At 39.7% G+C, this 25,239-nt stretch overlaps 1 protein-coding gene across 7 annotated transcripts in view; it reads left to right on the top strand.

The window, feature by feature from the left end:
- ABCB11 (ATP binding cassette subfamily B member 11) overlaps positions 1 to 25,239 on the top strand; it is a 106,580-nt gene that overhangs the window by 8,155 nt on the left and 73,186 nt on the right. For 3 of the 7 annotated variants that reach the window (XR_013828666.1, XR_013828667.1, XM_079923945.1), the window contains exons 1-4: positions 7,000 to 7,081; positions 15,881 to 16,052; positions 18,914 to 19,038; positions 20,493 to 20,667. Coding sequence is in view for 5 of the 7 variants with exons in the window: in XM_079923945.1 (XP_079780071.1) it covers positions 7,017 to 7,081; positions 15,881 to 16,052; positions 18,914 to 19,038; positions 20,493 to 20,667 (537 nt within the window). In the remaining 2 variants the exon portion in view is untranslated. Of the gene's footprint in view, positions 1 to 5,734; positions 5,823 to 6,947; positions 7,082 to 13,427; positions 13,889 to 15,880; positions 16,053 to 18,913; positions 19,039 to 20,492; positions 20,668 to 25,239 lie in introns of those variants that run through there. The other 4 variants (XM_079923947.1, XM_079923946.1, XM_079923944.1 and 1 more) reach the window with 4 other exon arrangements.

Below are 25,239 nucleotides of genomic sequence, written 5' to 3'. Positions count from 1 at the left end.
TGATACCAAACATGTAAATAGATATTTGATTGTGTAGACAACACCTTTCTCAGGCCTTTCCTTTACCAGCAACTCCATTGACGAGTTAAATATTTTAATCGTGAGCTATTGTGGTCATTGACATGAATACTGTTTGTGCACTTCTGAATAAACGTTTAGATTTCGTGTGGTAAGATCACTGTGAAAATGGACTTGGGTGGGACAGAAGAGAGGGAGGGGACATTTTCTTACCTGTAAGTAGTAAACATGCCTCCAAAATTACCCAACTCTTTCACAACTTTCTTTCTTGGAAAAAGTATATCATTAAAAGTACAATGTCTCCACCTATTATAATTGGTGTGTTGGTCTTGAACTATACAAGGCAACTCAATGATTTTATCAACATAAGCATGCATGTATAATGTAGGAGCTGGATTTTCTCTTTCATTGTATTGGTTTCCACATACCAACTGTAAGCCATTGGATGGAATTTTAGGCTAGAGCCTCCTTCCAAATGGCTCTTGGTGAATAAGGCTAAAAAGGATTACAGAACGTTAGGCCTCCTGAGTAGCTTCTCAGAATTTATTTGCTCAGAATAGTCAAATAATGGGGTAACAGAATGAAAGAAGAAGAAAGAAGGAAATTCTTTCTTTCTTTCTTTCTTTCTGGCTGTGTTGGGTCTTTGTTGCTGTGCGTGGGCTTTCTCTGGTTGCAGCGAGCCGGGGGCCACTCTTTGTTGCGGTGTGTGGGTTTCTCATTGCAGTGGCTTCTCTTGTTGTGGAGCATGGGCCCTAGGCACATCGGCTTCAGTAGTTGTGGCACGTGGGCTCAGTAGTTGTGGCACACGAGCTCTAGAGCACAGGCTCAGTAGCTGTGGTTGCACGGGCTTAGTTGTTCCATGGCATGTGAGATCTTCCCACGCCAGGGCTCGAACCTGTGTCCCCTGCATTGGCAGGCGGATTCTTAACCACTGCGCCACCAGGGAAGCCCCATACTTTTCTTTTTTTTTACCCAGTTAAAGTGTAGACGCTCAAATGGAGGCTACAATGTCTTGTAACTTAATTGTGGAAGTGACATACTATCATTTCTGCCATTTTCTGTTGGTCACACAGACCAGCCCTGGTATAATTTTGGTGAGGATTACTCAAGACTGTGAATACCAGGAGACAAAAACAATCAAGCTCCTTGGAGGCTCACTACCACAGCCATTGGGAAGTTTGTGTCCTTACCTGCCCCACATATGGATGCATCGATGCAAAAATCCAAGTCTGTACTTTCTCTTGGATTCCAGTCTATTTTCTTAGCAATGTACATTTAGCTTATGCACTCAAGTACTATTTTGAAGTTAGACACCGTAAGACAATGTACTTTGAAAAACAGCTTTATTGAGATACAATTCACATACCATAAAATTCACCCACTTAAAGTATAAAACTCAATAGTTTTTAGTATATCCATAGAGCTGTGCATTCATCACCACAATCAATTTTAGAACATTTTTATTAGCACACAACCCCCCTACCCCATATCCCTTAAATTTCACTCCCCAATTCCCCATCCCCCCTCAGCCCTAGACAACCACTAATCTACTTTCTGTCTCTGTAGATTTGCCTATTTTGGACATTTCATGAAAATGGAATCATATAATATGTGGTCCTTTGTGACTAGCTTCTTTGACTTAACCTAATGTTTCCAAGGTTCATCCACGTTGTAGCATGAATCATACTTCCTTTCTTTTTATTGATGAATAATATTTCATTGTATGGATATAATACATTTATAGTGTGGATATAATGAGTGGATTTATCCATTCATCAGTTGATGGACATTTGAGTTGCTTCCTCTTTTTGGTTATTACAAATGATGCTGCTATGGATATTTATGTACAAGGTTTCCTGTGGACATATGTTTTCAATTCTCTTGAGTATATACCTAGGAGTGGAATTTCTGGGTCATATGATAAATAAATGTTTAACCATTTGCAGAACTTCCAGACTGTTTTCAAAGTGGCTGTACCATTTTACATTCCCACTAACATGTGTGAGGCTTCCAATTTCTTCACATTCTTACCAACACTTAATAGTATCTATATTTTAAAAAATTAATTAATTTATTTATTTTTGATTGCATTGGGTCTTCGTTACTGCGTGCGGGCTTTCTCTAGTTGTGTTGAGCGGAGGGCTACTCTTCGTTGCGGTGCCCAGGTTTCTCATTGCGGTGGCTTCTCTTGTTGCGGACCATGGGCTCTAGGCGCAGTGGGCTTCAGTAGCTGTGGCACGCAGGCTCTAGAGTGCAGGCTCAGTAGTTGTGGCGCATGGGCTTAGTTGCTCCGCGGCATGTGAGATCTTCCCGGACCAGGGCTCAAACCCGTGTACCCTGCATTGGCAGGCGGATTCTTAACCACTGTTCCACCAGGGAAGCCCCAGTATCTATATTTTGACTGTAGCTCCAGTAGGCTGAATAATGGCCCCCCAAAATATGTAGGATATCCCTGGAATCTGCAAATGTTACCTTTTATGGAAAAAAGAGTCTATGCAGGTGTGATTAACTTAAAGATCTTGGGTTGGGGGAGATTACACTGGATTACCCAGGTGGGCCCTAAATGCAATCACTAGTATTTTTTAAAGGGACAGTTACTAAAAAGAGGCGGAGGGAGATTTGACTATAGAGAGAAAAAAAGAGGCAAGGTGACTATCAAGGAGGAGTTTGAAGTGATGTCCCAAGCTCAGGAATGCCAGTAGCTACCAGAAGCTGGAAGAGGGAAGAAACAAATTCTTCCCTAGAGCCTTTGGAGAAAGTACAACCCCGTCAGCACCTGAATTTCAACCCAGTGAAGCTGATTTCAGACCTCTGGCCTCCAGAAATGTGAGAAAGATGGAAGTATGTGTATATATCAAAGGGCAACAAGAGGAATCTTTGAATGATGAGAATATTCTGCTCTTCATTGTATCGGTGTCAACATCCTGGTTGTGATATTGTCCTATAGTTTTGCAAGATGTTACCATTGGGGGAAAATTAGATAAAGGGCATATATAATGTCTCTGTAATATTTCTCACAATTGCATTAGCCATTCTGGCAATATGCTACCCTAGTGTGTGGGTATTCTATAAAGCAACTTTACCCAGTGATAAACCATTTGTCCATAGGTCAATGTCCCATGCATTAATGAACATGGACCTTTCAACATTTTGGAAGTAGGATATGGACACATTTCTGCCAGTTTGGGTTGACACTGATATGCACTCTAAGGTTTCAATGCTACTGGGTCTACAGGGCATCAGAACCATTGAAAGGAGCGCTCCTGGTGAGGCAATGCACCTTGTCATAAAGACCTCATATCGTTGTTAAATATCTTTTACCTTTTCCTTCTAATTGTCATTTCTCTCCCCTCTTCTCTCTTCAACAAATGCGTCAGGGGAATCTTAATTTATCCAAGTAGGCATGTATCAATTTTGTTTTGTTTTTCTTTTTGTTGAAAAGAAAGACAGTCTGTGGTCCAAATAACCTGTAAACTTTACAGAATCCTTATTAGGATTTTATAACCACAAGAGCTTTCCACCATGCAGATGATGAAGTCTGATGTGCAGTCAAAGGAACCAAGTTGACGTCCCCTTTTCCTTCCTATCAGTTTTTCTGATAGGTTTGCTCTGTTGTCCCAGAAATATTCCCAAGTAGTCTTTAAAACTCTAATGACTCTAATGACTTCTTCCCAGAATCAAATAGAAGTGAGTTAACCATTCATCTCTGGGGTACCTCAGGAGTGAAAACAATCACAAACTACACATGTCCTATCCACACCCCCCGACAGTGATGTAATGTTCCTGAACTTTGCTCCAGTAAATCCCACAGCTGGGTCAGTGCTCAGAGCTCTTAGTCGAGTACATTCATTCATGACTGGCAGCTGCATTTTTCACGACAGGCACTCTCACCTCTGCTTACAGTGTCTGTAAAATAAATGCACCACAAGGAATCTAAGGAAAACTTTTTGACAAATGCTCATAGTTTTCTGTTTTTGGACACCCAAATTTTATTTCACAAACAGAAACCAAGAGTATGCACTCAGTTATTTTTTAAAAAATTTTTAATTGGAGTATAGTTGCTTTACAATGTTGTGTTAGTTTCTACTGTACAGCAAAGTGAATCAGCTATACGTATACGTATATCCCCTCTTTTTAGGATTTCCTTCCCATTTAGGTCACCGCCAAGCACTGAGTGGAGTTCCCCATGCTATACAGTAGGTTCTCATCAGTTATCTATTTTATACATAGTATCAATAGCATATATATTATGCACTCATTTATACATTAGAAGTCTTTACTCATAAATACTGCATTATACAGTCTATACAAAGATACTTAGCTTTTGTAAGGGCCTCTGATCATGGATACTTGTATACAAGTTTATGACTTTCTAGATCTTTTTCATTCTGGGGGTTCCCTTAAATCATCATGAAAGACTGGGAATGTGGTGAACACAGACATATTAGCTGGTTTGGAGATTGTCAGAGGGGTTGACCAAGGCAGTTGTTTCCCTTCCTCATTAGTATTTTGCAAGTGAAAGAAAAGTCAAGAAACATTCACTGAGTACCTACTTAATGTGTAAGGTATTGTACCAGGCTTCGGGAGTGAGAGCAAGCAGCTTACCTAGTCTTTGCTGTCAAGTAGCTTGCAATTTACTAGCAAGAGAAACATGAATATACTCGATATAAATATATTCAATAAAAATATTGAATAATAGTGCAAGATGGCAATAAAATCTGCCATGGAATAATAGTTCGTTCTGAGTTAAATAAATTATACTTAAATACTTGGTCTGAGTTCAGTAGAGGGAGAGAACAATTCAAGCTTGGGTCACAAAAGGAAGACCTGATAGCAGAAAGCTGGTAGACTGAGAGCATTTAGGCTAAAGATGCTACTTTCTGATTCTCTAAAGAAATGGACATCATCTAGCTTATCCCTGAGGATCGGGTATATCAACAACCAATATGTTAATTTTTTAATGATAAAATTTCTTATTTCCCGAAAGCGATTTCAGAATCATTTTTTCTCCCCTCCCTGCCCCTACCAGTTCCAAACCCTGTGTCACAGTGTGATACTTGTAATGGGAAAATACTGTGTAGTTTTCTTGCTTTCCCACAAGTTCTTTGACAATTTAGAAATTGTCCTGGGGAGCGAGGATTCCTGGGCTCTGGTCAGCACGAAGACTGGGTTAATAAAGTGTTTTTCTCTCTCTATGGGAAGATGACACACACATTTCTCCTAGTGTTACTCTGAGAGAGGAAGGAGTTGAAAAGCTGGCTTAAGATTGCTGGACAGGTAACAGTAAGCCTCCTGATTTACAGCACACATCTCTCTACCTGTGCCTTTCCAGACACTTGTCTGGCTTTTTAGAACATTTCTCTAGCTGTGATTGCACTACCACTAATGATGAGCATGAGTGAAAGGGGCCTCAGTGGACAGAGCTCTGGGCTGCCATCTAGGGTCCCCTGTCTTCCAACAAATGCCCATGAATTATTTCACAACCCTCGCATCTCTGCCTGTAAAAATGAAGGAGGTAGGCATCTTTGCTATGGTGGATACCATAAGGTCTGTTTGGGGATTTCGATTGATTGCAATTCTACACAGGTAAAACGCCTTACCCATATTTAATAGAAACATACAATATATATATTTTAAATTCCTCTGTACTCACAAATGCAATCTTTGTTAGCTAGATCCTACCTGTGAGTCTTACCATTTTTTCCCTCTTTTGAAGGTTTCTGGACATTGAAAGTGAAATGGTCAAGTTTGCCAGTTACTATGCTGGCATCGCTGTCGCGGTACTTGTCACAGGATATATTCAAGTTAGTGACGCCTCCATTTTATTTATAGATCAGCAGCTGGGTTCAAAGACGTGACAATGAAATGCAAAGTGTGTTCTTTAAAGCTATTCAGAAGCCCCAAGGACTACAGCTTTATTTCAGGCAGACAATAGACGGTGGGGAAGGAGTCTTCCTCTCAGTTGGGGAGGAACGCTTGTCCAGAGAAATGGAGAATAGACTTTTAGCTCCAGTGTCTTGTTCTCCCCTGCCCTTCCTGCTTCATCCTGTCGTCTAAACTCAGAAATAGACAGCTGTGGGTGTGTTCGTACAGGGAGAGCAAGTACGAACCTTCTTCGTACCTGGAAAAAGCTGGGAGTAGGGAGTTGGAGGAAAGCAAGCTTGACTTTCTTTTTCTCTGTTTTTGCTAAAGTCACACCAAACTGCAGTCCAACCCAAGTTCTGTAAACTGAATCCATATTCTAGATTTCAGTTATGGGAGGGCTTGGAGTTAACTCTTATTAAGGAAGAAAAGTATTTCATCTTTTTCCTACTAACGTAGGAAAAATAATAAATCCCCCCTACTCTCCATTCACTTAAGAATTCCAGGAAGTTAGTGTTAGTTGTAAAGAGAAATGAGTCAATGTTCACCATTCTGGCACTGGAGTTTTAATGACAGTCTTATTTTGCTTGCATGGGGGAAACTGTCAGCAAGATTCCCTGCTTATGTCATAATGTTTGTCTTACTTTCTCTGAAAATCATTGTCCAACAGCTGGAAAACAATGTATGAATGCTTATTGGAAGGCTTCTCAGGGGAAAAATTCATCAGAAGTGGCATGCAAAAAGTAGTGATTTAAGAGCAATAATTTATTTTTGGTGTGATAAGCCTTCTTTTACACATGAGGGAAGTGAAGCTTAATATGGTTAACCCTGCAAGTGGCCGAGCTGGATTCAAACCCAAGCCTCTGGCTTCCCTGTTTACAGTGGATCGGCTCAGCCCCACTTTCAGCAGATGTCAGAGCTCACACCTTAATTCCCAACAAGAGGCATATTGTGAATTACTTTTGTCCTTTTCTCAACTGTCATAGTGAAAATATTTTCTTCTGAAAAGAGAAGGAATTAATGACCATTTTTATCACAATGCTAAACATTTCTTGCTCCATTTACAGATATGCTTTTGGGTAATTGCTGCAGCTCGCCAGATACAGAAAATGAGAAAACTGTACTTTAGGAGAATAATGAGAATGGAAATAGGATGGTTCGACTGCAATTCAGTGGGAGAGCTGAATACAAGATTTTCTGAGTAAGTGGCTGGTAGGACATTTTAATGAATGTGTGATTTTTCGCTAATGAAACACTTGTTTCCAAATTAAATAACAATTGGAAACACATTTTCAGTTCTTTTGATGCATTTTGTCTCTTAAGTTGCGCTTTTATAGGGAGCATGGCTTTTTTCATAGGTTTCATGGCTTCAACGAAATGACTTTTTTTTTTTAACATCTTTATTGGAGTATAATCGCTTTACAATGGTGTGTTAGTTTCTGCTTTATAACAAAGTGAATCAGCTATACATATACATATATCCCCATATCTCCTCCCTCTTGCGTCTCCCTCCCACCCGCCCTATCCCACCCCTCTAGGTGGTCACAGAGCACCGAGCTGATCTCCCTGTGCTATGCGGCTGCTTCCCACTAGCTATCTATTTTACGTTTGGTAGTGTATATATGTCCATGCAACTCTCTCAATTTGTCCCAGCTTATACTTCCCCCTCCCTGTATTCTCAAGTCCATTCTCTAGTGGGTCTGAGTCTTTATTTTATTCCTCAGCCTAGGTTCTTCATGACGATTATTTTTTTGTTGTTTTTTAGATTCCATATATATGTGTTAGCATACGGTATTTGTTTTTCTCTTTCTGACATACTTCACTCTGTATGACAGACTCTAGGTCCATCCACCTCAGTATGAAAAACTCAATTTTGTTTCTTTTTATGGCTGAGTAATATTCCATTGTACATATGTGCCACATCTTCTTTATCCATTCATCTGTTGATGGACACTTAGGTTGCTTCCATGTCCTGGCTATTGTAAATAGAGCTGCAATGAACATTTTGGTACATGACACTTTTTGAATTATGGTTTTCTCAGGGTATATGCCCAGTAGTGGGATGGCTGGGTCGTATGGTAGTTCTATTTCTAGTTGTACAGAACCCTCCATACTGTTCTCCATAGTGGCTCTATCAATTTACATTCCCACAAACAGTGCAAGAGGGTTCCCTTTTCTCCACACCCTCTCTAGCATTTATTGTTTGTAGATATTTTCATGATATGGCCTTTCTGACTGGTGTGAGATGATATCTCATTGTAGTTTTGATTTGAATTTCTCTAATGATTAATGATGTTGAGCATTCTTTCATGTGTTTGTTGGCCATCTGTATATCTTCTTTGGAGAAATGTCTATTTAGATCTTCTGACCATTTTTGGATTGTGTTGTTTGTTTTTGATATTGAGCTGCATGAACTGCTTATAAATTTTGGAGATGAATCCTTTGTCAGTTGCTTCATTTGCAAATATTTTCTGCCATTCTGAGGGTTGTCTTTTCGTCTGGTTTATGGTTTTCTTTGCTCTGCAAAAGCTTTTAAGTTTCATTAGATCCCATTTGCTTATTTTTGTTTTTATTTCCATTACTCTAGGAGGTGGGTCAAAAAGGATCTTGCTGTGATTTATGTCATAGAGTGTTCTGCCTATGTTTTCCTCTAAGAGTTTGATAGTGTCTGGCCTTACACTTAGGTCTTTAATCCATTTTGAGTTTATTTTTGTGTATGGTGTTAGGGAGTGCTAAATTTCATTCTTTTACATGTAGCTGTCCAGTTTTCCCAGCACCACTTTTTGAAGAGGCTGTCTTTTCTCCACTGTATATTCTTGCCTCCTTTATCAAAGATAAGCTGACCATATATGCGTGGGTTTATCTCTGGGCTTTCTATCCTGTTGCATTGATCTATATTTCTGTTTATGTGCCAGTACCATACTGTCTTGATTACTGTAGCTTTGTAGTATAGTCTGAAGTCAGGGAGCCTGATTCCTCCAACTCTGTTTTTCTTTCTCAAGATTGCTTTGGCTATTCGGGGTTTTTTGTGTTTCCATACAAATTGTGAAATTTTTTATTCTAGTTCTGTGAAAAATACCAGTGGTAGCTTGATAGGTATTGCATTGAATCTGTAGATTGCTTTGGGTAGTATAGTCATTTTCACAATATTGATTCTTCCAATCCAAGAGCATGGTATATCTCTCCATGTATTTGTATCATCTTTAATTTCTTTAATCAGTGTCTTATCATTTTCTGCATACAGGTCTTTTGTCTCCTTAGGTAGGTTTATTCCTAGATATTTTATTCTCTTTGTTGCAATGGTAAAAGGGAGTGTTTTCTTAATTTCACTTTCAGATTTTTCATCACTAGTGTATAGGAACGCAAGAGATTTCTGTGCATTAATTTTGTATCCTGCTACTTTACCAAATTCATTGATTAGCTCTAGTAGTTTTCTGGTAGCATCTTTAGGATTCTCTATGTATAGTATCACATCATCTGCAAACAGTGACAGCTTTACTTCTTCTTTTCTGATTTGTATTCCTTTTATTTCTTTTTTTTCTCTGATTGCTGTGGCTAAAACTTCCAAAACTATGTTGAATAGTAGTGGTGAGAATGGGCAACCTTGTCTTGTTCCTGATCTTAGTGGAAATGGTTTCAGGTTTTCACCACTGAGGATGATGTTGGCTGTGGGTTTGTCATGTATGGCCTTTATTATATTGAGGTAAGAAGTTCCCTCTATACCTACTTTCTGGAGAGTTTTTATCATAAATGGCTGTTGAATTTTGTCGAAAGCTTTCTCTGCATCTGTTGAGATGATCCTTTGGTTTTTCTCCTTCAATTTGTTAATATGGTGTATCACATAGATTGATTTGCATACATTGAAGAATCCTTGCATTCCTGGGATAAACCCCACTTGATCATGGTGTATGATCCTTTTAATGTGCTGTTGGATTCTGTTTGCTAGTATTTTGTTGAGGATTTTTGCATGTATGTTCATCAGTGATATTGGCCTGTAGTTTTCTTTTTTTGTGGCATCTTTGTCTGGTTTTGGTATCAGGGTGATGGTGGCCTCGTAGAAGGAGTTTGGGAGTGTTCCTCCCTCTGCTATATTTTGGAAGAGTTTGGGAAGGATAGGTGTTAGCTCTTCTCTAAATGTTTGAAAGAATTCCCCTGTGAAGCCACCTGGTCCTGGGCTTTTGTTTGTTGGAAGATTTTTAATCACAGTTTCAATTACAGTGCTTGTCATTGGTCTGTTCATATTTTCTATTTCTTCCTGGTTCAGTCTCAGAAAGTTGTGCATTTCTAAGAATTTGTCCATTTCTTCCAGGTTGTCCATTTTATTGGCATAGAGTTGCTTGTAGTAATCTGTCATGATCCTTTGTATTTCTGCAGTGTCAGTTGTTACTTCTCCTTTTTCATTTCTAATTCTATTCATTTGAGTCTTCTCCCTTTTTTTCTTGATGAGTCTGGCTAATGGTTTATCAATTTTGTTTATCTTCTCAAAGAACCAGCTTTTAGTTTTATTGATCTTTGCTATTGTTTCCTTCATTTCTTTCTGATCTGATCTTCATGATCTCTTTCCTTCTGCTAACTTTAGGGTTTTTTTGTTCTTCTTTCTCTAATTGCTTTAGGTGTAAGGTTAGGTTGTTTATTTGAGATGTTTCTTGTTTCCTAAGATAGGACTGTATTGCTATAAACTTCCCTTATAGAACTGCTTTTGCTGCATCCCATAGGTTGTGGGTCGTCGTGTTTTCATTGTCATTTGTTTCTAGGTATTTTTTGATTTCCTCTTTGATTTCTTCAGTGATCTGTTGGTTATTAAGTAGTGTATTGTTTAGCCTCCATTTGTATTTTTTACAGATTTTTTCCTGTAATTGATATCTAGTCTCAAAAAGCTTGTGTTTCCTTTAGCATTTGTTGTAAAGCTGGTTTGGTGGTGCTGAGTTCTCTTAGCTTTCAAATCGTATCAAGAAAATTAACTTGATACGATTTCAATTTTCTTAAATTTACCAAGGCTTGATTTGTGACCCAAGATACGATCTATCCTAGAGAATGTTCCATGAGCACTTGAGCAGAATGTGTATTCTGTTGTTTTTGGATGGAATATCCTATAAATATCAATTAAGTCGATGTTGTTTAATGTATCATTTAAAGCTTGTGTTTCCTTATTTATTTCCATTTTGGATGATCTGTCCATTGATGAAAGTGGGGTGTTAAAGTCCCCTACTATGATTGTGTTACTGTGGATTTCCCCTTTTATGGCTGTTAGTATTTGTCTTATATATTGAGGTGCTCCTATGTTGGGTGCATAAATATTTACAGTTGTTATAACTTCTTGGATTCATCCCTTGATCATTATGTAGTGTCCTTCTTTGTCTCTTGTAATAGTCTTTATTTAAAGTCTATTTTGTTTTGCTATGAGAATTGCTACTCCAGCTTTCTTTTGATTTCCATTTGCATGGAATATCTTTCTCCATCCCCTCACTTTCATTCTGTATGTGTCCCTAGGTCTGAACTGGGTCTCTTGTAGACAGCATATATATGGGTCTTGTTTTTGTATCCATTCAGCCAATCTATGTCTTTTGGTTGGAGCATTTAATCCATTGACATTTAAGGTAATTATCGATATGTATGTTCCTATTCCCATTTTCTTAATTGTTTTGGGTTTGTTATTGTAGGTCTTTTCCTTGTCTTGTGTTTCCTGTCTAGAGAAATTCCTTTAGCATTTGTTGTAAAGCTGGTTTGGTGGTGCTGAGTTCTCTTAGCTTTTGCTTGTCTGTAAAGGTTTTAATTTCTCCATCGAATCTGAATGAGATCCTTGTTGGGTAGAGTTATCTTGGTTGTAGGTTTTTTTCCTTCATCACTTTAAATATGTCCTGCCACACCCTTCTGGCTTGCAGGGTTTCTGCTGAAACATCAGCTGTTAACCTTATGGGGATTCCCTTGTGTGTTATTTGTTGTTTTTCCCTTGCTGCTTTTAATACTTTTTCTTTGTATGTAATTTTTGATAGTTTGATTAATATGTGTCTTGGCGTGTTTCTCCTCTGATTTATCCTGTATGGGACTCTCTGTGCTTCCTGGACTTGATTAACTATTTCCTTTCCCATATTGGGGAAGTTTTCAACTATAATCTCTTCAAATATTTTCTCAGTCCCTTTCTTTTTCTCTTTTCTTCTGGGACCCCTATAATTCCAATGTTGGTGTGTTTAATGTTGTCTCAGAGGTCTCTGAGACTGTCCTCAATTCTTTTCATTCTTGTTTCTTTATTCTGCTCTGAGGTAGTTATTTCCACTATTTTATCTTCCAGGTCACTTATCCGTTCTTCTGCCTCAGTTATTCTGCTATTGATCCCATTTAGAGTATTTTTAATTTCATTTATTGTGTTGTTCATCATTGTTTCTTTGCTCTTTATTTCTTCTAGTTCCTTGTTAAACGTTTCTTGTATTTTCTCCATTCTGTTTCCAAGATTTTGGATCATCTTTCCTATCATTGTTCTGAATTCTTTTTCAGGTAGACTGCCTATTTCCTCTTCGTTAGGTCTGGTGTGTTTTTGCCTTACTCCTTCATCTGCTGTATGTTTCATTGTCTTCTCATTTTGCTTAACTTACTGTGTTTGGAGTCTTCTTTTCACAGGCTGCAGGTTCGTAGTTCCCTTGTTTTTGGTGTCTGTCCCCAGTGGCTAAGGTTGGTTCAGTGGGTTGTGTAGGCTTCCTGGTGGAGGGGACTAGTGCCTGTGTTCTGGTGGATGAGGCTGGATCTTCTCTTTCTGGTGGGCAGGTCCACGTCTGGTGGTGTGTTTTGGGGTGTCTGTGGACTTATTATGATTTTAGGCAGCCTCTGTGCTAATGGATGGTGTTGTGTTCCTGTCTTGCTAGTTGTTTGGCATAGAGCATCCAGCACTGTAGCTTGCTGGTCGTTGAGTGAAGCTGGGTCTTGGCATTGAGATGGAGATCTCTGGGAGATTTTGGCCGTTTGATATTATGTGGAGTTGGAAGGTCTCTTGTGGACCAGCGTCCTGAACTTGGCTCTCCCACCTCAGAGGCACAGCCCTGACGCCTGGCTAGAGCACCAAGAGCCTGTCATCCACACGGAAAAAGAGAAAAAGGGGAAAAAAATAATTTTATATATATATATATATATATATATATATATATATATATATATGTATATTGTTGCTGCCAAAGTCCACCTCCTCAATTTGGGATGATTCGTTGTTTATTCAGGTATTCCAGAGATGCAGGGTACATCAAGTTGATGTGGAGATTTAATCCACTGCTCCTGGGGCTGCTGGAAGAGATTTCCCTTTCTCTTCTTTGTTCGCACAGCTCCTGGGTTTCAGCTTTGGATTTGGCCCCACCTATGCGTGTAGGTCCCCTGAGGGCATTTGTTCTTCGCTCAGACAGGACGGGGTTAAAGGAGCAGCTGATTCGGGCCTCTAGGTCACTCAGGCCGGGGGCGGGGTGGGGGGGGGGGAGGGAGGGAGGGGCACCGATGCCGGGTGAGCCTGCGGCGGCAGAGGCCAGCGTGACGTAGCGCCGGCGTGATGTTGCGCGGCGTGACGTTGCACCAGCCTTAGACGCGCCGTGCGTTCTTCCGGGGAAGTTGTCCCTGGATCCCGGGACACTGGCAGTGTCGGGCTGCACAGGCTCCCCGGAAGGGGGTGTGGATAGTGGCCTGTGCTCGCACACAGGCTTCTTGGTGGTGGCAGCAGCAGCTTTAGCATCTCACGCCCGTCTCTGGGGTCCACGCTGTTAGCCGCGGCTCACACCCGTCTCTGGAGCTCCTTTAAGCAGCGCTCTTAATCCTCTCTCCTCGCGCACCAGGAAACAAAGAGGCAAGAAAAAGTCTCTTGCCTCTTCGGCAGGTACAGAGTTTTTCCCGGACTCCCTCCCGGCTAGGCGTGGCGCACTGGCCCCTTCGGGCTGTGTTCACGCCGCCAGTCCTCTCCCTGCGCTCCGACCGAAGCCCGAGCCTCAGCTCCCAGCCCCGCCCACCCCGGCGGTGAGCAGACAAGCCTCTCGGGCTGGTGAGTGCCGGTCGGCTCCGATTCTCTGTGCGGGAATTTCACCGCTTTGCCCTCCGCACCCCTGTTGCTGTGCTCTCCTCCGCAGCTCCGAAGCTTCCCCCCTCCGCCACCCGCAGTCTCCACCCACGAAAAGGCTTCCTAGTGTGTGGAAACTTTTCCTCTTTCACGGCTCCCTCCCACTGGTGCAGGCCCCGTCCCTATCCTTTTGTCTCTGTTTTTTCTTTTTTCTTTTGCCCTACCCAGGTACGTGGGGAGTTTCTTGCCTTTCGGGAGGTCTGAGGTCTTCTGCCAGCGTTCAGTGGGTGTTCTGTAGGAGTTGTTCCACATGTAGATGTATTTCTGATGTATTTGTGGGGAGGAAGGTGATCTCCGCGCCTTACTCTTCCGCCATCTTGAAGCTCCTCCAAAATGACTTAAAAATTGAAAGTCAGGATACTGTAATTTGGTTTGTAGGTCCTGGACTAAAGTACTAGAAATGAAGTATTATAGAAGAGAGTTTAAAGGATGTAGGGTTATTTGATCTCGAAAGAAGAAATTGAGGGATGTCACAATCTATGTACCCATAAGGAAAACAATATGATTAGAAAGAATTATCTTGCTTTGCCTGTTGACATAATTTCCGCATATAATGACAAAAAAAAATTCAAAATAGTTTGAGAAAGATTCAAACTGAAAAACTAGATTTAAATCCAGTTTACACTTAAATACTAGTTTGGGTCATTAATAGTGCCCCCCCCCCCATAATTTTTGAATGAGCTCTGAGTAATGAGAACCGTTGAACCGTGTTGAATTTAAGTTTGAGGTCCCATGAAAGACAATGTGTAGTGTAGTGAAGATAAAAGCAGACTGAATGTTGGGGCCCCTACCGTCCAGCACTCATTCTGCCCTTTACTTACTTTGACCTTGAACAGATACTTAACCTTGCTAGAATACAGTTGTGTAACCTCTCTGTAATGTCTAAGGTCCTTTTTTGCTATCAAGTCCTGAGCCTTGTTTGCTCCATCTGGACCAGAGATTATGGGAATGTTTCCAGGAATATGAATTTAATGTAATGATAGTCAACCAATACTCTGGAGCACTTACCCTATGCAAGGCATAAAGATATACCACAGAGCTCCTGATCTCAAGGAACTTACAGCCTAGTAGGAGGGATAAAGGTTTCAAGCAAATAATCAGAGCTAACATACATTGATTGTTTACTGTATGCTAGGCGCTGGTCTACATATTGGGTTGGCCAAAATGTTCGTTCGGATTTTCCATATGTTACAGAAAAACCCGAACGAACTTTTGGGCCAACCCAATACTTTACGTGTATTAACTAATCCTCACTGCTACCGACTGAGGTAGGATCTGTTTTTATCCGCATTTTATAGATGAGGAAACTGAGACACAGAAAGGCCAAGTAGCTTGCCCAAGAACAGCTTGTGTTTAAATTCAGAGTCTGGCTCCAGAGTCTGTGCTGTTAACCACAATTCTATACTGCGTATAAGCAGAAAGCAATAATTACATACACATACATATACACATGTATACAGATTAATTACATTGCTATGGTAACACAGGAAAGAAGTTATTACTTCTCCCTGGGGGATTATATAAATTTTTATGAAATAGGTGGTATGTGAGTAGAACCTTGAGGCTGAAAAGATTTAGCAGGTATAAAGGAAAGAAGGGCTGTTTAGGACAAACCAAGGATATTAGCTTTAAGAAAGAAAGGGACAAATAAGAGGATTTCCAAAAGTCTTTGCCTATGTTGAATGAACACCAGTCAGGAAAACTGGATTAAGGACACACTCCCTTGGCTGTGAGGAGAGAGGCTTGCTACCCTCCCAAGGTGCAGCAAAATTTCCAAGATGTGAGAAGCTATTAAGTTTCCCAAGGGCAATGGGGTACAGAAATAGGAGTGTTTAGAAAGGAAAGATTGTACTTTCTCAGCAAGATATTGAGTTGACCAAATTCAGTTTTAGTGACCAAAGCCTCTCTTGTTTCTAGTGATATTAACAAAATCAATGATGCCATTGCCGACCAAATGGCCATTTTCATTCAGCGCATGACCACGAGCGTCTGTGGGTTCCTGCTGGGATTTTACCGGGGTTGGAAACTGACCTTGGTTATTATCTCTGTCAGCCCTCTCATTGGGATTGGAGCAGCCGTCATTGGTCTGGTAAGAATGTCTTCTCATTTCTCTCCATGGGAAGACTTTTGCACTGAGAAAGAGCCAAAAATGTGAAGCTTGATTCCCTTCTCCTGAGTATGTTTAGTCAACATCATTATCACCATTTTGATTTATTTTGTTTGATTATTACTCAGTATCAAATAACATTCCATTATTAGATTAGGGATCAATAATGTTTTAATAACACAAATATTATTGTATTAATAACAATAACAACTACATTAATTGAATATTTACTATTTTGCCAGGCAGTATTAGGAGGCTCAAGGACATGATCTCTATTTACAACAATCTTATAAAGTATTAATGCCATTTTAAATATAAGAAATGGAGGTTCAGAGAGGTAAAGGGACTTGTCTGGAACTGCACAGCCAGTGAATGACAGAATAGGATTCAAATTCAAGGAAGCCTGATTCTAAATCCCCACTCACTCTGCAGTGTGCCTGTGGCTTCCCGTGGTCTCCCAAGTTCAGATGCTTCCCTCAGAAAGGCCCAACAAATAAAAGAGATTTCTGCAATTACACTGTGTTCTCCATTCCATCTGATCAGTTTCAGAGAGAGGGTTATCTGACCCATTCAGAGAAGTATCCCAGTCACAGTTTCCATTCCCCAGGTATGCAGGCCAAGAAAAAGTATAGGAGTAGGAATTTGGGGTCATCCCAGTTAAAAAACACTCCCAAGGATTGAGAAATTATTCTGTTTTACTTTTAGAGTAGCCACATTAGATAACAGGTCATGGGGTCAGGCACACTAATAATTTGCTGTAAATGAGAATAGAATTTAAGTGAAAAGCTGCACATACATTCACATCATTGAGCAACAGGTACCGATCTCCATGACTGTATTTTCTAGCAAAATACTCTCTACACTCCACTGGCTGTATTACTCAAATGTTTCCCAGGTAATACAGAGTGACAATAGCAAAGAGCTCATTCCACTTAACTAGGCCACCACCTGGCTCTACCACCTGGCTCAAGAAAGATATGTTCAACTCGTCAAAATGTCAGTTTCCTCATCTTTAAAATAAGGTTAGTACCTCCCAAAGTCATTGTGATGACTCAAGGCATTATCCTTGTTATGCACTTAGCATGGCATCTGGCACAGAATTAATTACTAAAGAGATATTAGCTTTTGTTTTTTTCCCAATCCACCAAATCATGCAAGTTTTACAACAGTCTTTCCTACCAAATGCTTTTCAGCTGCACTCCAGGAAAGCCTCAACTTGCACAGAGGGTCACTGGGGAGTCTGCAAACATTTGATTCAGCGTTTTTTTCCCTCCAAAAAAATTTAATCTCTTTCTTCAAACCCACAAAAGATTAATACTCACACTCAAATGGACCATATGTCACGTTTTAACATGTTGGAGACCAACAACATAAACTGGTTAACTTGATTTCAAATAGGCTCAAAGCACAGTTTCTCTTGTCTCAGTGTCCATATTTCAACTTCTTGTAAATGTGTCACCGATTTGGAATGTTGTAACTCTGCACTTGTTTCTTCTTGAATTCAGGTGTGTGCATGTTTGTGTAAAATGATACGAGCAATTTCACTAAGCTCAATTCAAAAGCAGGACAAAAAAAGGTGGAGGGGGCAATATATGACATATTAGAATATGACATATTAGAACTGATCATAGGTTTTGTATGCCTTTGTATGACTTTTATATACCTACAGTGGGAAACATGAACAACTGTTAGATATTTCCCAATATACATGTTTTAAGTTCTTATATCAGTTTAATTGAAGTATCAATAGATTCTTTAATGTGCCGTTACAATAAAAACTGATAACATTTGCAACTACTTAATTTTCTCATTACTATGCTCATTACATATTTCAGAAATAAACTAGAAGAGGACTGTGGCAAAAACTGCCATACCATCCAAAGTCAAATTTTAATGTTGATTAAAACAGCCTTACTTTATTGTTGCCTTTCAATTCACAAGATTTATAAAATGTGGACTTGTGAAATAAATATATTGTAATAAAATACCACTTTTACTTATATGTTAAAATTCTGTCTAAGATTTTGTTTGATAAGGGTTTTGCTGCTAAAAGTTCGGAAAAACTTGGAAGATAAACTTCCTTAGTCTGGGTACTATATATATTTTTAGGTTTCTGAGCCAGTTAATCTTTCACAACATTTGCTTTTTCCCCTTCTTGTTTCTTAATCTGTGCCAGGGAAGTCTTTGGTGGTTGATTCTAACTAGGACTCAGTCCAGGTCCAATTTTAGAAAAACTTAACTTGTTTAATATTAAGTGCAATGTCTTTTTCTTTCCTTTTGTAAAAAGCAAAACTAGTTAGTTGAGTCCCTACACTTGAGTCAAGTGGTGTAATATTTATCTGAAGCTTTCTCCTATGGAATTACCTCTGCTGCATATGCCTTTGCATGCTCAGAACCTCTCCCTTATTCTATATTCTAATGAATATGACACCTGCATGGGCCTCTGGTCTTTGCATGTGGTATTTGTCTGTAAACTGTGACATGGCCTTTGGACAATAGCAATGAACTCTGGCATGGTTTGACTTGCAAACGTCATTAATATGTTGACTGAAACACTGTGGTCACATAGAATGCCCTATTTAGTACATACTCTGTGAGAAGTTTCGTTGAGGCTGACTTTTAATGGAGTCATTTTGATATGTCAACAACCAAACACCCATGGATGAGGCTTAACATGGCTCAAACTTGGACCAAATTCTTTCCTCGGTAAACGCTGTTCCAGTGGGAATCTAGTCTTGTATTAAACTGCTACATGTTTGCTCTGCTAGATGAATCAATGAATGGCAGAGTGACTTACCTAATTATCTGGTCTTCACATTTTATTTTTTTCATTTGGACTTCAGAGTGTGTCCAAGTTTACAGACCATGAATTGAGGGCCTATGCCAAAGCAGGGGCAGTGGCTGATGAAGTCATCTCATCTATTCCAACAGTGGCTGCTTATGGTGGTGAGGAAAAAGAGGTTGAAAGGTTAGTTAATTGAAATGTCTGCCACTTTCCTGAACTTTGTTGATCTGCATACTACCCTGAATCTTCCCCATTTTGTATAAAGTGGCAGATTCACCTTGCTATGGTACCCTGAGGGAGCTTTTGTTCAAGAGGTGGCTAAGCTAAGCAGTTAGATTGGTCAAACACCTACAAAAGACTCCCAAGCCTTTAGCTCTGTGTTCTTGAAGATGATGCAGTTGGTGGCTTTTAGAAAGCCATCTTAGGTTAGATATTTGTTTCAAACTCTGATGGTGTGTGTGTACACACACCATACTTCATGCCAGTCTAAAACACTGTCTTCTGACATTAAGGAAAAGCCTACCTGATCTAAAATGCAATTTTGCACTTTTTTATTGAGCACTTTTTTTTTTTTTTTTTTTTGCGGTACACGGGCCTCTCACTGTTGTGGCCTCTCCCATTGTGGAGCACAGGCTCCGGACGTGCAGGCTCAGTGGCCATGGCTCACGGGCCTAGCCGCTCCGCGACATGTGGGATCTTCCCGGACCGGGGCACAAACCCGCGTCCCCTGCATTGGCAGGCGGACTCTCAACCACTGCGCCACCAGGGAAGCCCAACTGAGCACTTTTTTATTCAATGTGTTTTATTCAGCTTCTGTACTATATGCTCTTTCTAAGTCTAAGATTTCCATTTAATCAAATAACATTTAGCATTGATATATTATAGACCATCATTCTAGTAGATTAACTGTTAATGGAAATCAAAACCTAAATGACCAAAACAACACAGTTGTCAAAACTTTGATTTTATTTATTCTTCCATTTATCTAGTATTTGTTGAGTGCTTATCAGGTGCCAGGTACTGATTTTATAAAACAGCCACCAACTTAACTAAACTTTTATTGCGTATGTTGTAGATCTAGTATGATCACATTCTCAGTTGCTACCAAATTCACCAAATGAAAAAGAGAATAGGATTTACAACCTCTGATTATCCTCTTTTCATTTTTTTTTCTTTTGCTTCTTTTGTTTGTGAAGTGATTACCTTACTTCTCATAAAACATTGCATTAGCGTATTTCCTCCACTATGGAAGATATTATCTTTCATGTCATGTGACTTAATGAGAGAATTCAAACACAAATAATACTAGACCCCTCATGGTCAAACATTAGTGTTGAAAATTCTCTTCTCTTGGGGCAAAGCTTACCCCACTGTACTCATCCACGAAGTAATCAACTATGAGGCTTTGTTAGGCATCATCCTTTCAGCACATTGTCATTGCCAGGTTGAAGCAACTTTTAAGGAACTACACAGGCATTATTGTTGTTTTCTTTCCCTAAAGCTGCTCTGTGTTTGGAATGATTTTATAAGCATTGATTAAAACCACTGCATTGTGGCCTGTTCTAAACATTTTAACTTGAACTGCTGCTGCTGCTGTTGCTGTTGCTGAAATAGACTCAAATGTTTTCTGTTCACAGGTATGAGAAAAATCTTGTGTTTGCCCAGCGTTGGGGAATTAGAAAAGGGATAGTGATGGGATTCTTTACTGGATTCATGTGGTGTCTCATCTTCTTGTGTTACGCTCTGGCCTTCTGGTACGGCTCCAGACTCGTCCTGGATGATGGAGAATATACAGCAGGAACCCTTGTCCAGGTACTTCCGTCTTGATGACCTAGATAGAACATTTCCTGCCGGTATCTCAGAAAAGTCCACAGTGAAGGCATTCTGTTTATCCCGTTAGTGTCTGAAGGAGGAAAGCCTCAACAACTTGATGGAGTCCATCTGTTGAAACAGCAATGCTTGTGCCTTTTATAGTAAAGGGATGCTGAGCATTTGAGTTCGTGAGCCTCGTGATTTCATGCTTTCCAATCAACAGAAGATATTATAGCTGTAAAACAATGATTTTTCTGATTGAGTCCAAAAGATGAAAATGGAAAGTCAGGGATCTCCTAGCTAAAAATTAACAGCTTATGTGGTTGAGCTTAATAATGGCATAAGATATGTGCTAATGGACATAGTTGTTAAATACACTCACTCATAGTTACTAAAATACAAAGCCAATAATATCCTCAACTGGACAGGTAATACAAGTATATTTTATTTCTCACTTGCACTGTAGCCATGCTATAGCTAATGCCTTGGCTACTTTAATTTCCAATATCTTTTCAGTTGTCCTTTCAAGAATTAATTATTGAGCATCTACTATATGCCAGACTCATACAAAGTGTAGAGAATTCGGTAGTGAGCAAAAGAAATGTGATATTTGCCTTGATGGAATTTACAGTTTAGTGGGGAAGCTAAACAATAAATAATCACATAATGCGTAATGACGATGGTATTATATGCTGCAGAGGACAGGGACCTCGACAGTGAATAGCAGGTGTGGATGGAGTCAGGGAAAGCTCTTTCTCCCGCTCACCTTTCCTCCTTAGCTTACAGCGCCTCTCCTTACAGTTAGACTGTTGTCATTGTTCAAATTCCCAAGTGGATGGCACTTCCCCAGTCAGGTCTTCCATGCTCATGCAGTCTTTTATTCTCCTGCATGGTTTGCTGAACTTTTCCTTCAGAGTCCTTGAATGAATCTGAACACTTGCATTTATTCACATTTGTTCCTGTCCCTTCCCACCCTCACACAGTAAGCTCCATGAGGTCAGGGAGGTAAAACGTGAAATATATGTTCCATTTGGTCTGTTAATTATTCAATAAATTATATTAATTTAAAAAGCATGGAAGTGGTTTCATATAAGATTCTTTTTTTTTTTTTTTTTTTAAATGTATTTATTTATTTTTGGCTGCCTTGGGTCTTTTTTTTTGGCGGTACACGGGCCTCTCACTGTTGTGGCCTCTCCCGTTGCGGAGCACAGGCTCCGGATGCGCAGGCTCAGCGGCCATGGCTCACGGGCCCAGCTGCTCCGCAGCATGTGGGATCTTCCCGGACCGGGGCACGAACCCGCGTCCCCTGCATCGACAGGCGGACTCCCAACCACTGCGCCACCAGGGAAGCCCTCATATAAGATTCTTAAAAAAATATTTTGGCTCCAGATTCTAGGTAGGACAGGCATCAATTAAATAATGCAAAATACCAAAATTTTGTGCACCAGAAATTTGCTAGCCAGAAGCCTGCAATTTAAGACCTACTGCTTTTATATAAATACATATCTAGGGAAAGTTGAATAGAAATTCCACTTGCAAATAGAAATGATTATTAGAGGTCAGACCATAATCACTCTAAGGCACTGACTTTATTTCATTAAGAGCATGGTAATACACGAAGAATGACTTTTTAAAATTCAGTTTTTCTTTGAAAGATAAACAGCTGGCATCACTTGAAGTTTGTTTAAAAAAAATTAAATATGATAAATCATGTTAAAATGTTTTGTAAACCTTAAAGGGATAGCATAGATGGAAAGTGTTACTATTATCGTAATTTAACCACTTTCTTAATAACTTTAATATAGCTTTGCACATTTGAAAAGCCAGTGAAAGTACTGCAGGTCTAAAATCTGACTGTAAAGTCCTTTGTCTTTATTGACCTAATGATTCTTAAGAACTTTCAGCTTTACCAAACTAGAAATACCAGTAGTTGACTTTAGTCTCAGCAGCTTGTATTTGCTCGCTCTGCAGAAAGATATGCACTGAGAAAAGACATCCTTCTTTTGATTCCTTGCCTGCAAGGAGGGGACAGAAGTGTGTACAAATAACGGTTCAGAGGGCAAAATGAAAAAATGGTATTGAAAATACACAATTCCAGTTGGAATCACTGAATTACCACTGAGTTACCCTTGGTAACTCTCTTCAGCGAAGATCCAATTTTATGGTTCTGTTAAAAGATAAACTGAGGCATATTAAAATTTTTAGAAGTTTGTTTGAGAAAAAATAACTCCTATTGGGCACACCAAACCAGAAGTGGTTAGAGGGGGTCTATTAATAAAAGCTAGGGGAAAGACTTTATAGAGAAGAGGAGGAAGCAAAGCAAGGGAATTATTTGATCGACTGTAGCTTAAGTAGTTGCCTTATTGGGGAAAGCCTAATTGGCTGTTCGTGATTGGTTGTCCTTAGGTTTTGATTTCTTAGCCTTTAGGCATGCAGGCTTAGGTTCTGGTCGCTTATGTAGGCTGCCACATTAGGTGGCATTAAAGCCACCTCGGTCTAACGGCGTCCTTGTTTAACTCATTGAACAAGTTCTCACCTTCAAGTTTCCTGCCCGTTGGATTATAGGCTACTCTATACCTTCTATAAAGAATTCCTTCTCTCAACTGATATTTCTTGAGTACTTACTCTGTGCAGACATGGCACACTATGTGTCTCTAACATTTTAATCATCAATAACTAACCTCACCTCCTTTTCCTAAACTTTTCCTTGCAAGCCTCCACTTACATCGTAAGAAACTTTTCTTTGGGAAGATGAGAGACATTCTTTAACAGTATAATCATTAGTAAGCATTCCCTTTGTGGTTCTCTCTCTCCCTCTCTCTCTCTCTTTCTCTTGAGCGTGCATGCACTTTTTTGGCCATGCTCTGAGGAACAAACTATAAAGGCTGAGTTTGCATAAGCTGAGTTGAGTGTTTTTAATGCATTAAACTAATTAACAATTAGGTTAATCTAACACATTTTGTGATGCACAAAATCATTATTGGCTGCACGGTAATTGGGCATAAATGGTAAGTATTTCACATAAATGACTGTAATTAGTATCACTTGTACATGGACAAAAAACATACTCTATGATCTATTACGAAAAAAAGATGAAAGGGCACTGAATGGTGCTGATGGCTGCTCTTTCATGCCCCTCTTAAGTTTCAGGACTCGATAATGAAAAAGTAACAGCAGTAATAGAGAGGAACATTATTCAGTGTATACAAGGTGTCAAGCACTGAGTGAAGTATTTAATATAATTACCATGTGTAATACTCACAACTTCACTCTGTGATTGATGCCATTATGCTACCAGTTAAAAATGAAATGGAGCCATGAGGTTGAGAAATATATGCCAGATAGCACAGGGTGGGATTTGAGCTCAGATCCCTGTGACTCTGAGGCTTGACCCATTAACTACTGTTTTCCTGTTTCTGAACCTCTTCCAAGGGGCCACAGATCCCTTTTAATTTAATTTATTTATTTACTTATTTAATTGAACTCTACTTGATTTACAATGTTGTGATAGTTTCAGGTGTAGAGCAAAGTGATTCCATTTTTTATATATGTATATGTATATATATATTTTTTTCAGGTTCTTTTCCATTATAGGTTATTACAAGATATTGAATATAAGTCCCTGTGCTATACAGTAGGACCTTGTTGTTTATCTATTTTATATATAGTAATGTGTATCCATTAATCCCAAACTCCTAATTTATCCCTCCCCCACTCTCCCATTTGGTGACCATAAGTTTATTTTCTATGAACAGATCCCCTTTTCTCCAGCACAGCACACCCACAGAAAAATTATTCCCCAGAGGTCTCTTTTGCCCTCCCTCTTCCCACACCACAGTCCACAGGGCTGAAGAGTGAGATATTTGGGGTGAGAAATGATGTGTGTTAGCTACTGCGATGGTATTAGGATGTGTACCTCTGTCTGTCTCACTCCCTCTTTCCCTGAGGACCCCGAGAGAGATGTTTGCTTGAGGTAGTGCTTGCAAAGCCAGGCTGAGCAAGGGTTTGACTCTAAACTTCAGTTCAGGCCACTAGTGAGTTGGTCTAGAATCAGCAAACCATGGCCCACAAGTTAAATCCAGCCTGTGGCCCGTTTTTGTAAATAAAGTTTTATTGGAACATAGCCACAGTTATTCATTTCCTACCGTCTATGACTGCTTTTGTACTACATAGTCGAGGAACTGAGTTGAATAATAGCTTCAGCCCATATGGCCTAAAAAGTCTAAACTCTTTATTAACTGGCCCTTTATAGAAAGTGTTTACTGACCCCTGAACTAGGACATGTGGAAGGCTTCTTTTGCTCAGTTAGAAAGACCTCTGATGAGGGTGGTGTTAACACAAATTAGACCACAAGTACTGCTCTGTCTGTTCATCTTCTCACTTCCTAAGTGTGGAATCTCACTTCTTTCATCATCATCATCACTATTATTTATGTGGCTGACATTGGATTAATCACCTTTACACACATTATCATTTACTTCTCATAACAATCCCTTGAGGTATATGCAATCATTATCCCTGTGTTACAGATAATGAACTACTGGGGCTTGAGAGAGTAAGTAATCTGCCAAT

The sequence above is a fragment of the Stenella coeruleoalba genome (genome assembly GCF_951394435.1).
Source record: "Stenella coeruleoalba genome assembly, chromosome: 6".
In the NCBI taxonomy this organism is placed as follows: Eukaryota; Metazoa; Chordata; class Mammalia; order Artiodactyla; family Delphinidae; genus Stenella; species Stenella coeruleoalba.
The sequence above is the reverse complement of the archived record's forward strand: the minus strand, read 5'-3'. Positions and strand labels throughout refer to the sequence as shown.